The 22001-nt window shown below is 43.4% G+C and overlaps 1 protein-coding gene across 1 annotated transcript; it reads left to right on the forward strand.

Annotated features, from left to right (window-relative positions):
- The first annotated feature begins 1036 nt into the window (after window positions 1–1036).
- On the forward strand, window positions 1037–21997 carry pkd1l2a (polycystic kidney disease 1 like 2a). The gene is made up of 41 exons (XM_047042165.1): window positions 1037–1358; window positions 1970–2128; window positions 2220–2408; window positions 3064–3174; window positions 3540–3687; window positions 3903–4132; window positions 4395–4802; window positions 4915–5039; window positions 5209–5359; window positions 5511–5718; window positions 6116–6218; window positions 6440–6581; window positions 6692–6925; window positions 7015–7157; window positions 7267–7449; window positions 7625–7762; window positions 7871–8014; window positions 8120–8244; window positions 8331–8451; window positions 8529–8660; window positions 8765–8990; window positions 9122–9312; window positions 9392–9622; window positions 9745–9846; window positions 9946–10124; window positions 10346–10492; window positions 10599–10798; window positions 10898–11133; window positions 11215–11437; window positions 11627–12102; window positions 12198–12294; window positions 16973–17113; window positions 17205–17390; window positions 17495–17825; window positions 17921–18054; window positions 18144–18271; window positions 18373–18533; window positions 18773–18983; window positions 21162–21263; window positions 21353–21484; window positions 21585–21997. Exons 1-41 carry the CDS (start codon window positions 1037–1039, stop codon window positions 21702–21704), a joined length of 7470 nt encoding a protein of 2489 aa, XP_046898121.1. The 3' UTR covers window positions 21705–21997.
- The last annotated feature ends 4 nt before the right edge of the window (window positions 21998–22001 follow it).

Below are 22001 nucleotides of genomic sequence, written 5' to 3' on the forward strand. Positions count from 1 at the left end.
GTCCACTATGGGTGTTATCTACTCTCTGCACAATTTTAGGTACATGTTATCCTACAGCATATGACAACGTGAGAACTGTTAAATTGTCTGATTGTCCTTATCTAAATTGTATTGCCTTTAAAGAACATCAATTTCATTTCAACTTAAGATAACACTTCAAGAACCACAATGGTGGTGTATGCAGATTCAGAAGCAAGTGTGTCTTTATGCTACAATTTTGTTTTTTAAAGGAATCATTTGAACTAAATCCCAATTACCAAGGATTTTAATTTCACTTTGTGTTAGAGAGCCTGAGCAAGTTCCAGATACTTAGTTACTTTATGTAGGAAACTGTGGATTTTTAAATAATGTGTAGCCTACATTTTGCCTGTATCTATGTAAGGTATAGTTGGTTAGGTAAGTTATGGTATAGGGTGTAACTAAACTGTCAATGATTAACCATAGTTGTGTCTTAGTGGTCAGGGTCAATAGTACAGAAAGCAGAGGAATGTTTGACATTGAGAGGATATTAAGACTATTTGAACTTAAACAATTGGCCTCACAATGAATGGATATCCAATCTCAAGATGGCTTTCCACAACTTCACTGTTATTCAGAACTAGGGTGCTACAAATATCTGCGATGAATTCATGCTGAAAAAAATAAATGAATCACAACATCCATGAGATGACAAAAAACAAGCCCTTACTGATGTGTTTGGCCACTGTATGTCCATTAATCTGTTGCTGCCAAATAACAAAGGTTATCTCTCCCTCTGCAGGATGTGAGGTGCTACGTGAAGTGCTGGTTCATGCAGATGGGTACCTAGAGAGCAATGGTTTGTTGACCAAGGGGGCTGAGGCCCATTCACCACAAGCTTGTGCACTGACTGTTTATCTACCAGGATAATGCATCTGTAGGGACCCTAACAAACAATGGCAGACAGTCACACGTCCCACTGAGGGCCAAAAGACTGAAGGATGTCAGAGATGCTGATGTCACTCCCCTTTAAATAGAGTACAGCTCCAGGTCGCCCACAGTCCAGGTGAAGGGCAAGATGGAGAGCATGTCTCTCACCCAGCTGCTACTGAGCACGCTCTTCCTTCTCTGTCCATCGGGTGCTGAGGAGGAGACTGAGGCTCTCTCCTGCCCAGAACACCAGCAGGGCTTTGATCGCTCCTGTTATGAGTTTGTGGGTCTCCGGCGTTCTTTCTTCAGTGCTCAGGGTTGGTGTGAGCGAGGTGGAGGACACTTGGCATTCATCCAGAATGAGGAAACCCAGCAGTTCCTTCAGAAGCACCTGGAGTCTGAGACAGACTGGTGGCTGGGCCTCGCCCCGGCCTCTGCTAACCTTACTCTGGATTCTTCTGCTGCTGAAGGTAAGTGGAAAATCATGTAAATGTTGCATTGGATGAGTCTTTAATGGGAAGCATTTTGGAGGGCATGTTTACATATTTTAGAAATTATAATGTGTAAAATGAATATGTTGTGTGACATGTTCATGCAAATTTGATGTAATTTGTTAGGACAGAACACTAGAACCTGTTAATATTCAGAGGTTATAATGTGATTAAGTGGTTGTCTTGGTCACTATCTTCCAGGTCAGATGGCCACCCTGCTGAGAGAAACAGCATGTGGTCATGTTCTATTGCTAGGAGACACTCTCATCTGGATATCTCTCTATAGCAGCAACCACCTCATGTGTGAAACTTCTCAATCACTGGAGCCTTCCAAAGGCCAGCTGTCCAGACAGCTGATTTACACAGGCTCTTTTAATAGCGCACACAAAAGACCAGTCCTTATCAGCCATTCACTTGCACTCATTAGAACACAACCATTGTGTCTGTATTAACAACCCCACAATTCACATATTCCGAAGTGATGTACAGAATATCGGATGATGGATAGTAGGAAATGGCTGATGTTTTGGTAACAGATCAGAATCTATAGATGTCTTATTATTCAAGTTTGTTGTGTTGTCCCTCCTCAGGGCCCCTGTCGTGGCTGGATGGCTCAGATGTCAGCTACTCTAACTGGGTGAGCAGTCCAGCTCCAGGGGCTGGCTGTGCCCACATCCTCAGAAGCTCAGGCTTCCAGTGGGAGGCCACAGCCAACTGCAGCCAGGAGTTCACCTTTGTCTGCGAGTTTGGTTGGTATTTTTTGTTGTTTGTTTGTGTGTGGACAGTATGAGACTGAGAGTAACATCATATCGCTGAATCCCATTTATTTTCCTTATACAGAGTCCGGTCGCACTATTGCATGTGCACACCACAACGCCACACTGCAGTGTGGTTCTGGTCAAGTGATAGAGGTTGATGACAGCTTCTATGGTCGTAAAACAGCTCATTACTGCCGTTTGAGCCCCAACCCTTCACCCACATCAACACAGGAAGAGTGCAGCTGGATGGATGTTGTAGATTCAGTAACAGGTATTTTTTTTAAAGATTATATAAACTCTACATAGTCCAATATTTGGTAACCAATATGCTTTATTGGTTTCAGTATGAATCCCAATAGAAACCAGGTTTGACATTGTTCCTTTAAGCTCAATCATATACTACAGAACATTTGACTGCAAATCAATAGGGCCCAGGTTCAAATGAACCTTTGCGTGTTGCTTTTGATAAAAGAGTCTCCTAACCAAATATGTGACATGAATAGTGTTTCCAAAAACAACAAAAGTTGTTTGTCCTACAAAGAAAAACATTTTTGCAATATACCAAAAATGTTGATAAACAGGGAGAATGAATAAACCTATGCATTGAAAAGGCATTCATTATTAGGGTAACATGAATCACATACTTTGCTGTCAATATTGACTCATGCATTAAATCTATTGTTAGCTTGTTCTCGTTGTCTAATGAGTCATGTACAGAATAAATGTCTGGACAGTGAGTCATTGCAATAACAATATACAACATACATATATTATGATACATAGATGATGATTATGTGATAATATTGACGGGGATGATATAGGATATTGATGGAGCACAAGGTAGTTACATAATCTACAAGTTGATACTTGTAAATGCTTGAGAGGAGATATATTTTTGTGTATTGTAAACATCTTGTCTGTGTCAGGAGATTGTCATGGGCTGCAGGTGTGCCAGGCTACTGTAGATGTGACCTCTTTTGGTGAACCCTGTCCTGGACTTGGAAGCTACCTGTCTGTGGAGTACCACTGCAAAGAGGGTCAGACTATCTCTCTCTTTCTCTCTCTCTCTCTCTCTCTCTCTCTCTCTCTCTCTCTCTCTCTCTCTCTCTCTCTCTCTCTCCCCCCTTTCCCCTTTTTACTGATATGAGTGTAAACTATGTGGCCTTCACACAGTGCCTACGTGTATCTTTGCACGTAATCCTTCAGCCTCTTATCAGATGGCTGATATGACTGACTGATGTCCCACACCCATGTGATGTTAAACAGGACTGGGTTTGATCATTACTAATGTCAACTCCAGTAAAAGAGCCCTTTCTGACATATTGCTTTATTGTTTTAAATGAGCTTTCAACTGCTACTGGATCATCATAAAGCCATTTCTCTTGTAACGTTTGTCTCTCAGGTCTGAACCTATTAATGAGCAATTTGGCCGCAGTCTATGATGACGTGACATTTACGGTGAAGTGGCTCCTACATCCATTCCAGGGCAACCTCAGCTGCTCCCTGAGGGCCGGAGATGGACACAACGTTGACCCCTACAGTCCGAAGGAGTAAGTCATAACTGACTGTCGGTTCATTGTCTGCTACATATTAGCTAGCTGTAGCTTTTCACAATCATCTGTCTGTTTATTGTGTTCCCTCACAGGTTAGATAGCAGTTTGTTGCAAAACTTCAATATCTCAGTCTAGCTATATTGAAAGCAATATTGTGATTTGTACTACCCACAAATAGAAAATAAATGATACTACTATATTTTTCCCATAAGGTTAGAGAGCAGTGTGGTTCATAAATACAGCCATCCAGGAGTGTATTTGGTTTTGGTGGAGTGTAGTACCAGTGAATGGCATGTTACGGTTCAGAAAACCATCACCATTCAGGAGCCTGTCGGAGAGTTTGGTGTCATCAAATGCTACAGCCAAGACCACTCAACAGATGGCGCCAACTGCAAAGGTCTCTATGGGAGCCTATTGCGAATCCAGGTAGAAGTGGAAGCTGGTAGGTATTAATATAAACCTAAGACATCACACCTCAAAGTGTTGTCTATGTGACACACAAGCAAACACCATACGGTCATTTTGAAATGAGCAATGTACATGAGTGGGGGACACCATGGGCAGGATGGGGGCTCTGTAAAATCACAGGATGCCCACTTCTCCATACTAGACAATACTATTGCTATAAACCAACACTATGCCGAATTTAACAGTTGGTCAGTTGTGACCAAATATTGAACATTTTCCAAACTTTCTGTCAACAGGTACAAATGTGACCTATAGAATCCAGAGTGGGGACACGTTGGTGTCTCACTCCTCTGTGGTCAGAGGAATCGTTCCCCACAACATAACAGTGGCTCCAGAGGTTCAGGAGCAGCTTGGGTCTGGCTGCCACCAGCTAAGCCTGAAGGCGTCCAATGGGGTCACGACCCCCGGAGTGTCCACAGAGCTGCAGGTGTGCCTGCTGGAGCCAGTGGAAGGCTTGCAGGCCTCCTTGCTGCTAGAGGAGGGCCAGTGTCCAGACTCCCACCTCCCCATCAGTGTCTCTCTGGAGCGTGGAGCTCCAGCACAGCTCCTGTTCTCTGTGACTGGAGACAACAAGACTTTCTCTGAGACCAGACACATGCACAACAGCAGTCTGCAAGTTTACAACATCACACCAACAGTAGAAGGTAGTGGACCTTGACATCTGCTTCCCAAATAACAGTATCTAGTCATGAAATGAATCAACAGCAAAGCATTGAAAACTAAGGGGTAATGTAATCTTTTACACCTTTTTTCTAGGTAGTTTGGAGATAACAGTTAAAGCCTGGAAAGTCTTCTCAGACATGGAGGTGGAGGTGAATTTGTGGAACGTCACAGTTGCCTGCAGCAACTTTTTAGACCTTTTACATGACCATGGAAACACGGTATGTTTAGTTAACAAGCTAAATGTGATATTTAAGCATGCAGCAAACTTTAATAATGTAAATGTTCATATTAATAGCTATTTGTAATGTCCATAAAACGCACACATTTTGGTGAGATTATTATTTGTTCAATATAATACATACTTGTGAATATATATTTTTACTTCAGACAGGGCATGTCAGAAAGCCTAGAGCTTATTCCTTAAGGATAACTTCAACTCCAGATACCCTTGTTGACTACAGTGACAGCGTCATGATGGCAGTAACTGGTCTGTTTGGGCTGGCCAGTGGAAGGTGGAGCAAGTTTGAATGGTCATGCAGTAAGTGCTAATGCTTCTACAGTGTTAAAAAGTTCCTATGTAAAAACATATATGCTTTTTTAGGACAGATTTAGCATAGAGGATTATACAGCACTCCGTCCTTTCAGGGATAAGGGTTTTGTTTTCTAAAAGTCTCCCTTTTGCTCTACAGAGATCAATTGCAAATGCAATGACATAATAAACAAGAACAAGGAGGGCACTCTTGTCATTGACAAAACATGCCTTCCTGATTCGTTTGCGTTCAGTGAATTCACTTTTCAAGTGAAGCTGAAGTCATTCTTTAACAAATGGTACACCCTAACTTCAGCATCCAGATGCATATCTGTAACTCCTAAGGAATTTGTCAATGTCAGCATCAGGTACGACAGCCTCTAACCAATTTCTCCTTATAATTAATCTTACAAACCTTAACAAAGATCAGCAGCAGAGCCAGCCCAAGTCATAAGCGAACCAAGCGCCTGCTTAGGGCCCCTGTGGCACATGAAATTACAGCTTAATTAAAAAATATATATATATTATGTTAATGGTAATTATACAAATTCGGAAGGGGTCCCCAAATCAATTCTGCTTAAGGCCCCATAAAGGCTTGGGCCGGCCCTGATCAGCAGTTCTGTGTTCTAAGTAACAACATCTCTAAAGGTCAATAGTTGATGTCCAAATGTTCAGAATGTTTTGCGTCGACTAGTTTGTTTCCCTTCATAAGGACTTGAGAACACCTATTATAACCATTATTTGGCCTCACATTTATGTTGACAGTTGCAGTGATTGTGACACATCACAGGATGTAAATCTAGAATTGGACTGTGTTGGAAGCTGCCCGAAGGTGGTTTGGCATATTGAGGACCCAGGACCTTGGACTGTAAGTCTGAGTTTACGAGAACACATGAAGCACAGGTAGACTCCAAAGTAGAGCACAGAACCTGAGTGAATGAGCTAATACATTAACATGAACCATGCTCTACTATACTGGATGTAAGAAGGAATGCATGTCTGCTGCTTGTTTTGATATCACAGAATAATGGCTGGGCAGAATGAAGATACTCATGACGTCATTTTGATTCTAGAAACTTTGTCCTCCAGGGTGACCTGAAAGAATGCTACACCAGTGCAGGCAGAAAGCCACTGATTGAGAAAAAAGTTGGTGGCAACAGGTATAGGGTGGCTGAAAAATATCTGCAGACAGCAAAGAGCACGCTTCAAAATCTCAATGTCATTGCTTATGGTGAGTAAAAGGCTGAAAGCCATTGTAATATTTGTTTGTAACGTTTCCATTCCCAGTAATGTGAAGTGATGAATACTCTGTTTTTATTGACTGCTGTCTCAATTTCATAGGTGAGACAACACCTGGCTTTGCCAAATACACCATACAAATACCAGGCGTAATGACTCCTGTTCCTGTCAGTAACACCCAGCCTGCCACCACCCAGTCCACCACCACTCCCACACCCCCGTCATGTACCATCTCCCCACAAAACGGCACTGTCCTGGATCCATTCAACATCAACTGCACCGCCTCCTCCTTCTGTTCGTCAGGCAACTGCCTGTACTGCTTCAGGACAAACAAAGGTCTGGACGGCGCATTGTGTTGTGAAAAGCATTGGTGCAGCTGTTCATGTTGTATCAGGCTCGGAACGTCACTATTCCTCATATTACAGGAAATCATCTTCGCTGCAGTTCTGCCAATGAAGTAAAGTCTATTTACCTTCCTCTGGGGGAGGAAAGCAACAATTACAGTCTGTCCGTGGTGGCAACAGTCAAAAACGGGTTCACAAAGACAAGCACTTTCTTCACCACGCAGGTTTGTCCATAGTCATCCAGCATGGGAAGTGTTACGTACTTAAATTCCTTAGACACACGTCTTACCTTGAGAATTACATTTGGAGCTGTTCTGGTTGTGGTGTGAGCAGGTACGTCCGGCCAACTCCAGCTCTACAGTGCAGGAGCTCCAGTCTGCGGTGGTGGACTCTGTAGCCCAGCTGCAGCAGCAGGGGCTGCTCTCTGGAGAGAACCTGGGACAGATGTTCCAGTCTGTGTCTGACATGCTGAACAACGGTGGGGGCAGTGCAGAGCAAACGGATGCTAGGAAGAAGGTAGGTGAAGGAGGACTCTGACATCTACTTTGCCTGGCTAGAGGACATTAGGCAGGCCCACTGGGGGCGCATTTGTGTGATTGCCTCTTCCTTCCACGTGGTGTCCTTGTACGTGGTTTATTGGATTATTGGAAGGAGATCTAAGGTAGGGTTTCATAAAGTGTCTTCATTCCAGCTGCGAGAGCAGATGCTAACCAGTATGAATGAAGTGCTGCAGAACTCCCCAATTAACTCCACCCAGGAGGTGCAGGTAACTGCAGGAGCCGTGGTGGGGCTCACCACGAAACCTGAGGAGCTGACCCCGGCTGCTCAGGTACACCCAGAACACCACCTACCACACCAATAGACTTGTTATGATAACATCTAGTCATGTCATAACTCGTATGTGTTTCTGTGCGCTCCCAACATGTGTGTCTTCCAGGAAAAAGCCAGTTCCCTGGTGGCAGATCTCAGCTCCTCCCTGCTATTCATGAACGTCAGTCAGGAAAATGGAGGTGACCAGGTGGTGAATGCTGCCAATCCCATAGTGGAGGCGGCCAGCAACATTTTAAAAGTCTCTTCTAATGTAAGAGTGACAGAATGTTTATGTAAGCCAAATGTCAACAATACGACAGCTCTTTTACTACTGACGGTCCTCAGTCAGCTCAATAAAATGTTTTGTCGTTTGCAGAAAAAGATTTCAAATGTTCTTCTCGATGGAATGGACAATGTGCAAAGTGCATTGTTGAATGGGAAAGGGATTGACCAGGGGCCTGCCATTGTCAGCATGGAAAAGATCAGTTTGTTTGTCAACAGGTAAGGGAGTGGTGGAAGAGAGTTGAAAACAAACTCTGTATGTTTTCACAGTCTGTGGTCATGTCCCGTACTCTGTCTCTTTTCAGAGTGTCTCCAGAAACCCTTCAAATGCAGTCGATCGTCGTTCCCAAGAACACCTCCTCCAGCTTCTCCTTCCCTCCCCTGCCTGCTGACGTCCTTTCTCTGGAGGAACCAGTGGATGTGCGGGTAAGACATCCAGATTGAGGGTGTGAATTTATGTGTGGTTCATCCCTTAACTCGCAATCTCCCTTCTGACGTTACAGATGATGAGTTTCGAAAGGAATCCCTTTTCTTGGAGTAAAGATGCTGACATCAGCGGTGCTGTGGGCTCTGTCTCTCTCAGCAGAGAAAATGGCTCAGTCATCCCCATAGAGAATCTGACTAATGAGATAGAGGTCAGATTAGACATAACCTCCACTCTGCTGTTCTGTTGTTGACGTGTTTAAAATCCCATTCACTTAAGTCATTGTAGTGTATAATGACCTATGTTGCTTCACAGATATTATTGCCCAGGCTGGATGGAGAACAGGTGAACAGTACAATCTTGAACCTGAGTAACTACAGCACTCTGAAGATCAACGTTCCTTCACCGGATGTGACGCTGGTGCTGAGGATGGAGCCATCAGAGGACTTGACCTTTAAACTGTTCCTGGGTGATAAGAACTACCCCACCACAGCGGATTATGTAGCTAAGACTCAGATGCCTAACAATGGCACGATACAAGGTGATGCAAATGCTCCTAAATACATGTCAGAAAACATCTGTGATCATCATGTTGAGTTATACTATATACGATAAGACATACTTTGTTTATAGTGTACAATTTGCTTGTTTCTTTGGGTGTTTTGGGTGCAGAGGAGCGGTACATATGGGTGCTGGCTCCCAGTGATAGAGGAGGACATGTCGGGGAGCACTACCTTGTGGTGCAACCCATTGTGGAGGCAGGGGTTAAATCAGTAAATGCCAGCGTGTCTGTCACCTCCATTGCTGCCCAGTGCAAGTATTGGAATGAGTCTCAATCAGCTTGGAGTGAAGCCGGCTGCAGGGTAAGTACATCACACCTAATGAGCAACTCGCAAATAAGCAATATTGGTCTAATTCTGATGGTTGATCTGGTCTTTCCAGGTTGGCCCTCTCACCACCCCGTTTGTCACTCAGTGCCTATGTAACCACCTGACCTTCTTTGGAAGCTCTTTCTTCGTCATGCCCAACGTTGTGGATGTGTCTCGCACCGCAGAGCTCTTCTCTACCTTCACTGAAAACCCAGTGGTTGTGTGCTTTGTGGGCGCCATCTTTGTAGCTTATCTCCTGGTGGTCGTGTGGGCACGCAGAAAAGACATCAACGATACTGCCAAGGTCTCTCTCAAAAGGCCATTTTGTAAAAATAAAAAACCATAAAGCAGAAACACTATTGTTGGTGTGGCAATGTAACATTTTCAGTGTTTGTATGTGTGTAAGATACCTCAAATTGTGTCCAGGTAAAGGTAACAGTACTGGAGGACAACGACCCTTTGGCTGAGTATGGCTACATGCTGAACATCAGCACAGGACATCGACGTGGTGCCTCCAGCTCAGCTCAGGTCAGACAGCTTCAGAGTCCAGCCCCCACAACAACAACAACAACACAGGGTGCCACAACAACTTCAGCTACCTGTAGGTAACCTGTTTCCCCTTTACAGGTAACCGTGACTCTGCTGGGCACAGAGGGGGAGAGTGAGCCCCACCACCTCACTGACCCTGACAAACCTGTGTTTGAGAGGGGTGCAGTAGATACCTTCCTGCTGACCACCCCCTTCACCCTGGGGGAACTGCAGAGCATCAGGGTGTGGCACGACAACTCTGGAGAACACCCTAGCTGGTAGGGAGTGGGCAAGAAAATCACATTTTGTTGAATGAAGAGAGGAACCAATACATTCACACATACTCTTATGGTGTATTTCAATATAACAAGAACAATAATAATAACAACTATACTAATAATAACAACAATAATAGCATGAATAATTTGAATTAACTGAATGTATATACCGTAATGCAGATATTTTCCGGATGCACAGATGAAATCATGTTTTCCTGTAGGTACATAAACAAAGTAATGGTGCAAGATTTACAAACTGGGCAGAAGTGGCATTTCCTCTGTAACTCCTGGCTTGCGATCGATATGGGAGACTGCCTTCTGGATAGAACATTCCCTGTTGCCACTGAAATGGATCTTAAGAGATTTAGGTGAGATGAAAAGGACCATCCTGTAATTGATCTAAGAACTCGAGAATACCTCCTCCATGATGTCTTTAAGTACAGTTCATATCGATTGTATCCTGCATCTTTTCAGTAACCTGTTCTTCATGAAGACCGCCAAGGACTTCCGTGATGGTCACATCTGGTTTTCTGTGGTCAGCCGTCCTCCAAACAGCACCTTCACATGTGTGCAGCGAGTATCATGCTGTTTTTCTCTGCTGCTCTGCACCATGTTGACCAATATCATGTTCTATGGCATCCCGACTGACCCCTCTGAACAAACAATGGACCTGGGTAAGATATTATCCACAGAATTGGTGCTCCACAACGTGTCTGGACTTTAAAGTGATTAAAGCGCTCTGTCACTTTATCCCTATATCTGTCACTCTCAAGGTCACATTGAGTTCACCTGGCAACAAGTGATGATTGGAGTTCAAAGTTCTATCATCATGTTCCCCATCAATCTGCTGATTGTGAGTATCTTCAGAAACACCCGTCCCCGACAGAAGAAGCCTGGTCAACCCAAGACAGAGGCCTCCAAGCAGGGGAAGACTGGCCGTGTGTCTCCATCACAGCCTCCTTCTCCACAGATGGAACACAAGGACATCACACCAGACACTGTCATCAAGGTAGACTTATCTGGATCATTATTTCACACTTCTGTCAGTCTGAAGATTTACTTCAGGTTGCACATTTGTTCATTTTCTTAGGACATCAAGAGGATAGCCCAGTCTCTCTCCAAGGCCATGAAGAGCCCCATGCCTCGTCTGGACTTGGAGCTGGGGTCTGGACGACAGGCTGACATCAACACTCTGCTCTCTCTGGTGGAGGACATTATCAGACAGCAGAACCGTGCAGGTGGAGAGTTCTACACTGATGTCTGCAAGAGAGAAGGATCTCTTCTTCTGTCTTTAGGTTCAGTTGAACTTCAAGGTAACAGTTTTTTGGTCAACATTTCGGTAGATTGTTGCATCTGTAACGTTTTATACTTGACCAGAGTATTTAATTGGAATGCCTTTTCCCTGCGGGTGATTGGAGACACCTGAACTTCACTCAGGAATGACAAATGATTGAATCTGCGTTTAGTGTAATGGGTCTGTGGGATGTTCTTTGTGATATCAGACAGCAGCTTGTGTGGGAGCCCTGAGAAAACTGCAGACAGGAGCCAGAAACGGAGCAGCAACAGTCAGTATCTGTACAGGCAGCTCCGCCATGTTGAGAAGGAGTTGAGTCTACTGGGACCCTCTCGCTTCCCTAACCCACACAGCTATCAGCGGGCTGTGCAGCAGGTCCAGGGCATGAAGGGATTGCTGGAGTCACAGCTCTCTTCCTCCAGCCTTGGAGTCGACCAACCAGCTTGCAGCATCAGCACAGCAGAGAGCCTTGACGAGGACACCAGCAAGAGGAAGTGCTGTCAAGGAGGGCTGCCGTGGTGGTTTGTGTTTGTGGGCTGGATACTGGTGCTAGCAACTAGCGGTGTGTCAGGATTCTTCACTATGATGTATGGACTGCATTATGGGAAGGAGCGCTCCGTCAGCTGGCTCATATCTATGGTTGTGTCCTTCTTTGAGAGCCTCTTTATCACACAACCTCTTAAGGTCAGTCACATCAGGTTAGGTCACAATGATAAATTCCATTATATCTACCTACTTTTATATGACAGAGTTGTTTCATGTGCGTTTCTTCAAAACAGGTGCTAGGATTTGCTGTCTTCTTTGCTCTTGTGCTTAAGAAAGTTGATCAGGAAGAATATGGTGATCCTAAGGTTGACGGAATTCTCAGAAACCCAGGTACGTCATCTCCAGAAATACAGAGTTAGAAACCCATTATAAAAACTAAGGATTTACTTTAATCATGAAGAAAAAGGTTGATTTATAAAGACATACCTATAATTTAATGTGCAAATTACCCAACAAGATACACTTCTTTCTGTGTAGAATATAACTTCATCAAATACCTCACAGTACGTAAACAGGTGTTGACACTGTATAGATAACCCTTACCAGGCAGTGACATATAAATACATAGCTCACACTGTTCTTTATGAACATGTACATCAACACCCTTCAAACCTAAGAAATAAACAGTGACTCAAAGTCGGCCCACACACACACACATGTGCAATTCTACCCTCCCACCCCTCAATGCAGGCCCGTGCCGTTGCTTGAGCGTGTACGGGCCTCAAAACATTTTAAACTGGCCACTTCACTCGGCTTGATGTACCTGAACTTGGTCTGTATGAAGTACAGACCTTCCCTTGTTGCTGACGGATTACCCAAATTCCCGAAGAGTAGGTGCACTCTCCAGTTTTCGTGTAGCCTACCTCTCCAACCATGCCAGAGGAGTGCTTCCTGAGCTATCTGGTGTTAATCGTAAATCTCCCGGCATTCCATGAATGTTAGCAATTTACTCAATCACTAAGTTAATAAAGCTACGATGCTAACCACCGTTTGTGGCTACACGTTATACATCCATCCTAAATCCTTTCAGTTACTAATCTCCGGCATCACAAAAAAAACTGCGTAAAAATATTGAATATCTTAACAAAATATCAGATGATGTGTAGTAGTGGGTGTGACTCATAACTTAAACATCCATATACATTTATGATAGCCACTACAAGCTTCACATAGTGTGACAGTCAAACCAAAGATAACTACAGGGTACAATTGTGGGGTGCGCTTGCGTCGGTTGCAGATGAGTATGTTTCCAGTGTGAATGTCAACACCCTGTATTTTTGTACGCCCTTAAACTGGTTAGCTCCTGCGATTCCCACACAGCCGAAGTTTAATATAGAGGGTTTTCACGGACGCGTCATCAGACCGGAAGTCGCCATCTTGGAGGTACTCCCCATCACAACACTGCACTGGCACTGAAGTAAATCCCGAACGTCGGCGAGGAAAATGGTGAATTATTGCCGTGTTTCAGGTTGTTCAAATAGGACAGATCGAGAAAATCATTTGGTTTATTATCGACTTCCAAAAGTTATTAAAAACCAGGGAAAGGAATGCCAGAGATTGTCAGAGGAAAGGAGGCGCTTGTGGTTGGCAAAGCTCAACCAAGACTAATAACAAAATAGTTTCTCACCACTTTTTATCAATAAATGATAACATGTAATTATCTTATCTTATGAAACTAACTCAGATAGTGTACAGTGTAGGCCTACATAGCAAACTGGGGGTCTTTGAAATGAAAAGAAAAACACGATTGAGTGTCAGTTATGGTTAGGTTGATTTAAGACGTTATTGCATTACTTACTTTGGCCTTCACAACACAACGGTCGTTGAGGACTTGGTACTGCATCTCCCTCACCCATCCACACACCATCTGATTATAGGCCTCCAAACCTTTGTAAGCTTTAAGGTCTTCCGCTGTATATGGGCTCGGCGAGAAACTAGGTAGTTCACAATATCTGGATATCCGACTGACGGCAGAATCACAGGGTCGTCACAGATCCAAGAAGAGGGAGCTAACTGGTAAGGATCTGCAGCGCCAATAAATCCAATTTTCTCATCATACCAACGGTTTTCTTGCGATCCAAGGCCTTCCCTGTATGCCTTAGGATCTTGGACACGTTTTGGTGGCCTTTTCGGTCGTTTAGACATGGCTAGAGTTGTACCAAAGAGTATAGAATTTGCGTTATTTTCGTTGTACTCCATTGAGTTGTTTACATCGAGTGCCTCCAAGATGGCCGCGCATCCGGGTTACTGCCCAGAATGTGACGTCCGTGAAAACCCTCTATAGCGCTACAATTTACCAGGGCTAGGTCTGAATCTAGGAGCAAAAGGGAGCACAGCTGCCATAGTAGCAGGTAGCAACGCTAGTGCTAAATAACTATTTAGCTGGTCGGCTCCCTGACGCCGGTGTTGTATCACCCTATGTATGACTCTCTGGATTGGCACCCCCTCGCGGTAGCGCACGCGATTCAAAGAGTGAAGGATTTCGTCATGATATCGAATTCAAAAGAAGGGGAGACAGAAGTCTCACATTATACCGTCTTTGTTGTTGAATTCAAGAGAAGGATGTCTGTTATCTGTGTAAATATCAGATGCTATTTTCAACACGAAATCCTTAAAATTCGTCATTCAAACGGTATAATAACAAACGCCAACCAACATTCTTGCTCCACGACATCGCATTCTGAGGAAATATACCCCAGTATGATCATGATGGTTCAAAGTGCATGGCTCTTCATACTAATGTATAGGTTCAAAGGCATGCGATTTGAATGCAGTTAGCCTGTGCGTAGGGTGGGTTACTCAGACAGGTCGAAAACACAGCCTTCTGATCCAGAATAGGCTATCAGCTGTCCTGAAAAGGGACCAAAGGTTCACATGCCTAGCCTACAAAAGACAAGTACTAAAAACAATGTATCAACCATGTATCAACATCAAAAGAACCATCAAATCCTTTTTTAAGATAGGAAATATTATTCTTATTGTTTAAGTCATCGAAATAAATGAAAAAATAAAACATAATAATCCCTCACCTACCATGGACTATTCTGTTTTTAGACCTGTCCACCCTACACATGTATTGGTATTCAATTTATGCTATTAAATGTACATAATGCTGGCGTAGAAGGATAGAAACGTATGCGGGGGGAGAGCATTTCATGGCAGGTTTTCCATTAGATGTAAGTGCAATGCACCCCCTGTTAACCCTTACTAGGATACTGTGACATGCCTGAAACTTACTGTGGTTACTCATACTAGTGCCCTCAGTGTACAGTAAGAATCATTCGATGCTGGGATATACAGAACTGCCTTGACATAAAGAAGTACTTTGTGAAGATGTACCTCAATAAACATTAGTAACAAAGAAAATAACACAAAAAGGAGTTACGTATTTATCATACACTCGATTGTATTGGTTATGCATATAACTACAACAGGACAGTGGTTGTCCTGTCAGCTCATTTGTACTGTTTCCCAAAATCAAAATACCTACCAGCAGGTAATATGGGACTGCAACTGCATTGCAGATAATAAAAGGTTTAAATTATTTAATTGTATTCAATATCTTAAATGTTATAGTGTATGTTATTCACAGAGTGTGTGCATTGCACAAGATGGAGCTAGTAAGAGTAAGCACAGTAAGTTTCAGGCATGTGACACTTTCTAGTCAGGGTTAGCAGGGGGTGCATTAAGCCTGTCGTGAGATGCACCCCCCCTCTATTGTCTGTTCTGTATATCCCAGCATCAAATGATTCGTACTGTACACTGAGGGCACTAGTATGAGTAACCACAGTAAGTTTCAGGCATGTCACAGTATCCTAGTCAGGGTTAACAGGGGGTGCATTGCACTTACATCTAATGGAAAACCTGCCATGAAATGCTCTCCCCCCGCATACGTTTCTATCCTTCTACGCCAGCATTATGTACATTTTATAGCATAAATTGAATACCAATACATGTGTAGGGTGGACAGGTCTAAAAACAGAATAGTCCATGGTAGGTGAGGGATTATTATGTTTTATTTTTTCATTTATTTCATTGACTTAAACAATACGAATAATATTTCCTATCTTAAAAATGATTTGATGGTCCTTTTGATGTTGATACATGGTTGATACATTGTTTTTAGTATTTGTCTTTTGTAGGCTAGGCATGTGAACCTTTGGTCCCTTTTCAGGACAGCTGATAGCCTATTCTGGATCAGAAGGCTGTTGTTTTCGACCTGTCTGAGTAACCCACCCTACGCACAGGCTAACTGCATTCAAATCGCATGCCTTTGAACCTATACATTAGTATGAAGAGCCATGCCATGTGAAATACTTTGAACCATCATGATCATACTGGGGTATATTTCCTCAGAATGCGATGTCGTGGAGCAAGAATGTTGGTTGGCGTTCATTACTATACCGTTTGAATGACGAATTTTAAGGATTTCGTGTTGAAAATAGCATCTGATATTTACACAGATAACAGACATCCTTCTCTTGAATTCAACAACAAACACGGTATAATGTGAGACTTCTGTCTCCCCTTCTTTAGGATGCGATATCAAGACGAAATCCTTCACTCTTTGAATCGCGCGCGCTCCCGCGAGGAGGTGCCAATTCCGAGAGTCATGCATGGGGTGATACAACACCGGGTAATACTAGAATGGCGTATCTATGCGTTGTTGCTGACGTTGTGATGTCAGGCTAGCACTGAGGTCCTTTGGTGCACACAAGGCACTTTTTGCCACTGAAACGTTGTAAGCTCCTAAACCGTGCAACGGAACGTAAATAAAAATACAAGCAACGCAATCAGGACCAAGACGAACATTTTGACACCGACGTTGTCTATGTATTCCAAATATTGACGAATCCTTAGGGCTCTATCGTTGAAGGCAAGCACACCCGATAAAAAAAATTGTAACCCAGCTGACTAAATAGCCTACATTTTTAAAAGGGCTACAACATTATAGTACAGTATCTGAAAACTACTAAGAGGTCCAAAACACAGCCTTTTCTACCCCCAGATGAAGCTGGTGCAATGCGGGCAGCCAGGAGAGACAGCACATGCAGCTTCTACCAACCCCCTCCTCCAAGTGACATTGAGAAAATGAGGAACAACATGATGAAAGAACAGAAGGTCTTTGCCCTCATCAGGGAGATTCTAAGTGAGTGGGACCTCTTATTGTAGATGTTGCTGTTTCATCAATTTTTTGTGGATGAAAACCCCTTGTAGACTAACTCTGTGTCTTGTTCAAGCCTACATGGGGTTTATGTGGATGTTACTCCTGGTGGCATATGGCCAGAGGGATCCCAATGCTTACTTCTTGACTCGACACATCCAGCAGAGCTTCAGCCAAGGAATTTCTGACAACATGAGTCCTGGTGATGTGTTCACCTGGGCAAACACCTCTCTACTAAACAACCTGTTTGGAGAATATCCAGGTAACATTTTGTGTTATAAAGTGAAATATTCAACTGAAAAGCTACGGCAAATGCCATATGGGAACAGAGCAGTGTCCTGAGCATAATCCCCTTGTCTGGAATAGGTTTCATCACAGATGGGAACTCCAAGCTGGTGGGTAATGCCCGCCTTCGCCAGGTGAGGGTACAGAAGAACTCGTGCCGTGTTCCCCGCTCCATGCGCCAGTCTGTGCCTGACTGCCATGCTCCCTACTCATGGGAGGTGGAGGACATGGGCTCCTATGGGCCCGGCTGGAACCGCTCTGTGGGGGACAACTCCTCAGTGAGCCTTCGCAGCCCATGGAAGTACCAGAGCCAGGCCCGACTGAGGTCATATCCTGTCTGGGGTAGTTTGGTTCTCTACAGAGGAGGCGGCTTTGTGGAGGAACTGGGCCCAGACTCATACAATGCCAGCAGGTACAGAGTTTTTTGTACTAAAGTACTACTCCCTGTTAAGTGTAAAGACAACCATGAAGTGTGAATTCATCCTTGCTTTATCCTTGTTTCTACAGAACCATTCAGTACCTGTTTGACAGCACATGGATTGACATGTACACCCGGGCAGTCTTCATAGAATTCACTGTGTATAATGCCAATGTCAACCTCTTCTGCATTGCCACTCTCATGCTGGAGACCTCTGCCGTAGGTGAGTGACTGTGTCTGAGAGCAGCACATGACCTTGTCATGTGGTTTTCACATTAACAAAGGTGGTTTACTGTACATGTCATCTTTCAGGGGCGTTCCAGTTCCGCAGTGATCTGCAGAGTGTTCGTCTTTACCAATCGACTGGTGGTCTTCACATCTTTGTCATGGCCTCTGAGGTCGTCTACTTTCTCTTCATCCTGTATTACATGTTTGTTCAGGTGAGCGACTGAAGCACACGCTAATGTCAAAGATATACTTTTGGTAATCTTTTTGTACTGCTGAGGTACAGTAGTGGAACACTTATCTGGCCTCCTCACAGGGCAAGCTGATGAAGCAGCACAAGTGGGGTTACTTCAGGAGCAAGTTTAACCTGGTGGAGCTGGCTATCATCATCCTGAGCTGGAGCGCTCTGTCTGTCTTTATCAAGAGGACTCTTCAGGGGAACAGCGACATGGCCTACTACCACGACCACAAAGACGAGTTAGTTCATAACTATTATAACTCATAACTATGATCCAATGGTTAGACATATCTTTTGGTTAGGCATGATACTGGCAAGAGGAGTTAAATTGCTAATGAGGTCATTTGAAAAAGTCTCAGTTATCACTGGAAGAAGCTCTGGATGTTACTCATAAATAGTAGACTTTCTATTATCTGAATGTAATGTGACACCAGTGAGACCTTTTGAATTTAAAGGTAAAATTCTCACATATTTGCAGGTTTGCCAGTTTCCATGCTACAGCGACTGCTGATGCTGTGCTGGGCTATCTGATAGCCTTCCTGGTTCTGCTGGCAACAGTGAAGCTCTGGCATCTGATGAGGCTCAACTCCAAGCTGCACATGATCACAGCCACACTGCAGAGGGCCTGGACTGACATCTCAGGCTTCCTGGTGGTCATCACCATCATGACTCTTGCGTACTCTATTGCTGTAAGAACACCTCCACATTACTCTGCTAGTGGTGTTAAAGTACGTCTCCCCGAGGACACCATGGGACTTAGCCCCGCCCACAAAACAATTTGGTCGGGAAGTTGGGTCTGGGGTCGCTAGTTTTGGGGAAAAGTATGTCCGAACAGGAGCTGTTCGGACCAATCAAATTGTCAGGGCGGGCTTTATACGATGATGGACACATGATCAACAGTAACGTAATCAACCACGTCACCAAAGAGTGCTTGGGTTGTATTTGTTTTCAACAAACAACATACTACGTTGCTCTGATTGGTTGTAGGTACAGTGCCCTCCAAAAGTATTGGAACAGTGAGGCGAATTCCTTTATTTTTGCTGTAGACTGAAAACATTTGGGCTTGACATCAAATAATGAACGTGAGACCAGAGATCAACGTTTCAGCTTTTATTTCCAGGTATTTACATCAGGATCTGATGCACAACTAAGAAAATATCACATTTTGTTTGAATCCACCCATTTGTCATGTGAGCAAAAGTATTGGAACAGATATACTTAAAACATATTTAAGTGAATAAGACTTAATATTTAGTTGCAAATCCTTTGCTTTCAATAACTGCAGCAAGTCTGTGACCCATTGACGTCACCAAACTTTTGCATTCTTCCTTTTTGATGCTTTCCCAGGCTTTCACTGCAGCCGCTTTCAGTTGTTGTTTGTTTTGTGGGGTTCTTCCCTTCAGTCTCCTCTTAAGCAGGTAAAATGCATGCTCTATAGGGTTTAAGTCTGGAGATTGACTTGGCCAGTCTAATACCTTTCATTTCTTGCCCCTGATGAACTCCTTTGTTGTTTTGGCAGTGTGTTTTGGGTCGTTATCTTGCTGCATGATGAAGGCTCTGCCAATCAGTTTGGTTGCATCTTTCCTTAAATTGGCAGACAAAATGTTTCTGTAGACTTCCGAGTTCATTTTGCTGCTGCCATCATGTGTTACATCCTCAATGAAGATTAATGAGCCCGTCCCAGAAGAAGCCATGCAAGCCCAAGCCATGACATTACCTCCACCGTGTTTCACAGATGAGCTTGTGTGTTTGGGATCATGAGCAGTTCCTTTCTTTCTCCAAACTTTAGCCTTTCCATCACTTTGGTAAAAGTTAATCTTTGTCTCATCAGTCCATAAAACTTTGTCCCAGAATTTTTGAGGTTCATCTCTGTACTTTTTGGCAAATTCCAGCCTGGCCTTCCTATTCTTCTTGCTAATGAGTGGTTTGCATCTTCTGGTGTAGCCCTTGTACTTTTGTTCATGAAGTCTTCTGCGAACAGTAGATAGTGATACCTTCACTCCTGCCATCTGGAGGTTGTTGCTGATCTCACTAACAGTTGTTTTAGGGTCTTTCTTTACAGCTCTCACAATGTTTCTGTCATCAACTGCTGATGTTTTCCTTGGTCTACCTGTTCGACGTCTGTTACTTAGTACACCAGTAGTTTTCTTCTTCTTCAGGACATTCCAAATGGTTGTACTGGCTATGGCCAATGTTTCTGCAATGGCTCTGATTGATTTTCCATCTTCTCTAAGACTCACAATTGCTTGTTTTTCACCCAAAGACAGCGCTCCGGTTTTCATGTTGTTTTCACCTCTGAATACAGTCTGCATAGACAAAACCTATCTTACCCAATCTGAACCTGAGTGTAGACATTCAGTGGTATTTATTGATTGAATAATGTATGTAATAGGACACACCTGGGCAACAAAACACACCTGTCAGTCACATGTTCCAATACTTTTGCTCACGTGACAAATGGGTGGGTTCGAACAAAAAGGTGATATTTTCTAATTTGTGCATCAGATCCTGATGTAAATACCTGGAAATAAAAGCTGAAACGTTGATCTCTGGTTTCACATTCATCGTTTGATGTCAAGCCCAAATGTTTTCAGTCTACAGCAAAAATAAAGGAATTGGCCTCACTGTTCCAATACTTTTGGAGGGCACTGTATATCCAATTGAGCGAAGAGGCATTTTTTTTACGAGTTTGGTTGAAATACGCCCCGTACTCACAGCCCAATTGAGAGGTATCAGACTAATATTCTGACTAGAATTATGAGTACGACAACGTCAGGCTACCTTACTCGTATATTTCTTTAACATTTCAAGACCTGAATGTGTCGCTGTCATTAGATTTGCTAAATCAAATCTTCCTTTTTTTACAGTGCAATCTAATGTATGGCTGGAAGCTGTACTCTTACAAGACCCTCATGGATTCTGCTCAGACAATGGTCAGCCTGCAACTGGGAATCTTCAACTATGAGGAGGTTAGTGAAAGATACAATAGTTCACTTATGTATTAAAGTCGTATGGTGTTTTGTGATTGGTTGATTGTTGATCTCCTCCTCCAATTCAGGTGCTGGATTATAATCCAGTGTTGGGTGCGTTCCTCATTGGCTCCTGCATCGTGTTCATGACCTTTGTGGTGCTGAACCTTTTCATTTCCGTCATCCTGGTGGCTTTCAGTGAAGAGCAGAAACATCACAAGGTACATTGAGCAAATACACCAAAATACATGGACTGAGAGACTGGACAAAGGCCCAATTTATCCGTATTCTAACTGACATTAATCGTTGACTGTTCCCCAGCCCTCTGAAGAAGAGGAGATAGTGGACCTGATGCTGATGAAGCTCTGCAGTTTGTTTGGGATCAAGTACAAGAAAGAGGAGAGAAATGACAACAAAGGTCCCTCCACTATTTCCACATAGAAAACGTATTCTACACAAGCTTGTGTTCCCTGCTGTAGGAGTAGCACCTTAAACAAACACCTGTATGTGACTTGTTGCCCCAGAAGCTATTTGTGTTGTTCCGTGATCAAATACAGCATTTAAATTTGAGATCTTGTTCATGTCTTGTCTCTTGAGGTTGCATGTATACTTGTAATAACAGGAGACATTATCCAGTGTTTAGACAATTCAAGTGGATTGCTGTATTACTGTATTTTTGGTTGAAATATATATAAATGTGGTAAGATACATGTTAAACTATACTTATCAGTGGTAATC

Source organism: Hypomesus transpacificus, chromosome 19 (assembly GCF_021917145.1).
Source record: "Hypomesus transpacificus isolate Combined female chromosome 19, fHypTra1, whole genome shotgun sequence".
Classification (NCBI taxonomy): Eukaryota; Metazoa; Chordata; class Actinopteri; order Osmeriformes; family Osmeridae; genus Hypomesus; species Hypomesus transpacificus.

What these genes read in the sequence shown, in the direction of transcription:
- pkd1l2a (XM_047042165.1), top strand. Translation starts at nt 1,037, where the DNA reads ATGGAGAGCATGTCTCTCACCCAGCTGCTACTGAGCACGCTCTTCCTT. An exon ending in GCACTTTCTTCACCACGCAG is followed by an intron (nt 7,158 to 7,266) that starts GTTTGTCCATAG and finishes TGGTGTGAGCAG; the next exon opens with GTACGTCCGGCCAACTCCAG. An exon ending in CGGAATTCTCAGAAACCCAG is followed by an intron (nt 12,295 to 16,972) that starts GTACGTCATCTC and finishes TTCTACCCCCAG; the next exon opens with ATGAAGCTGGTGCAATGCGG.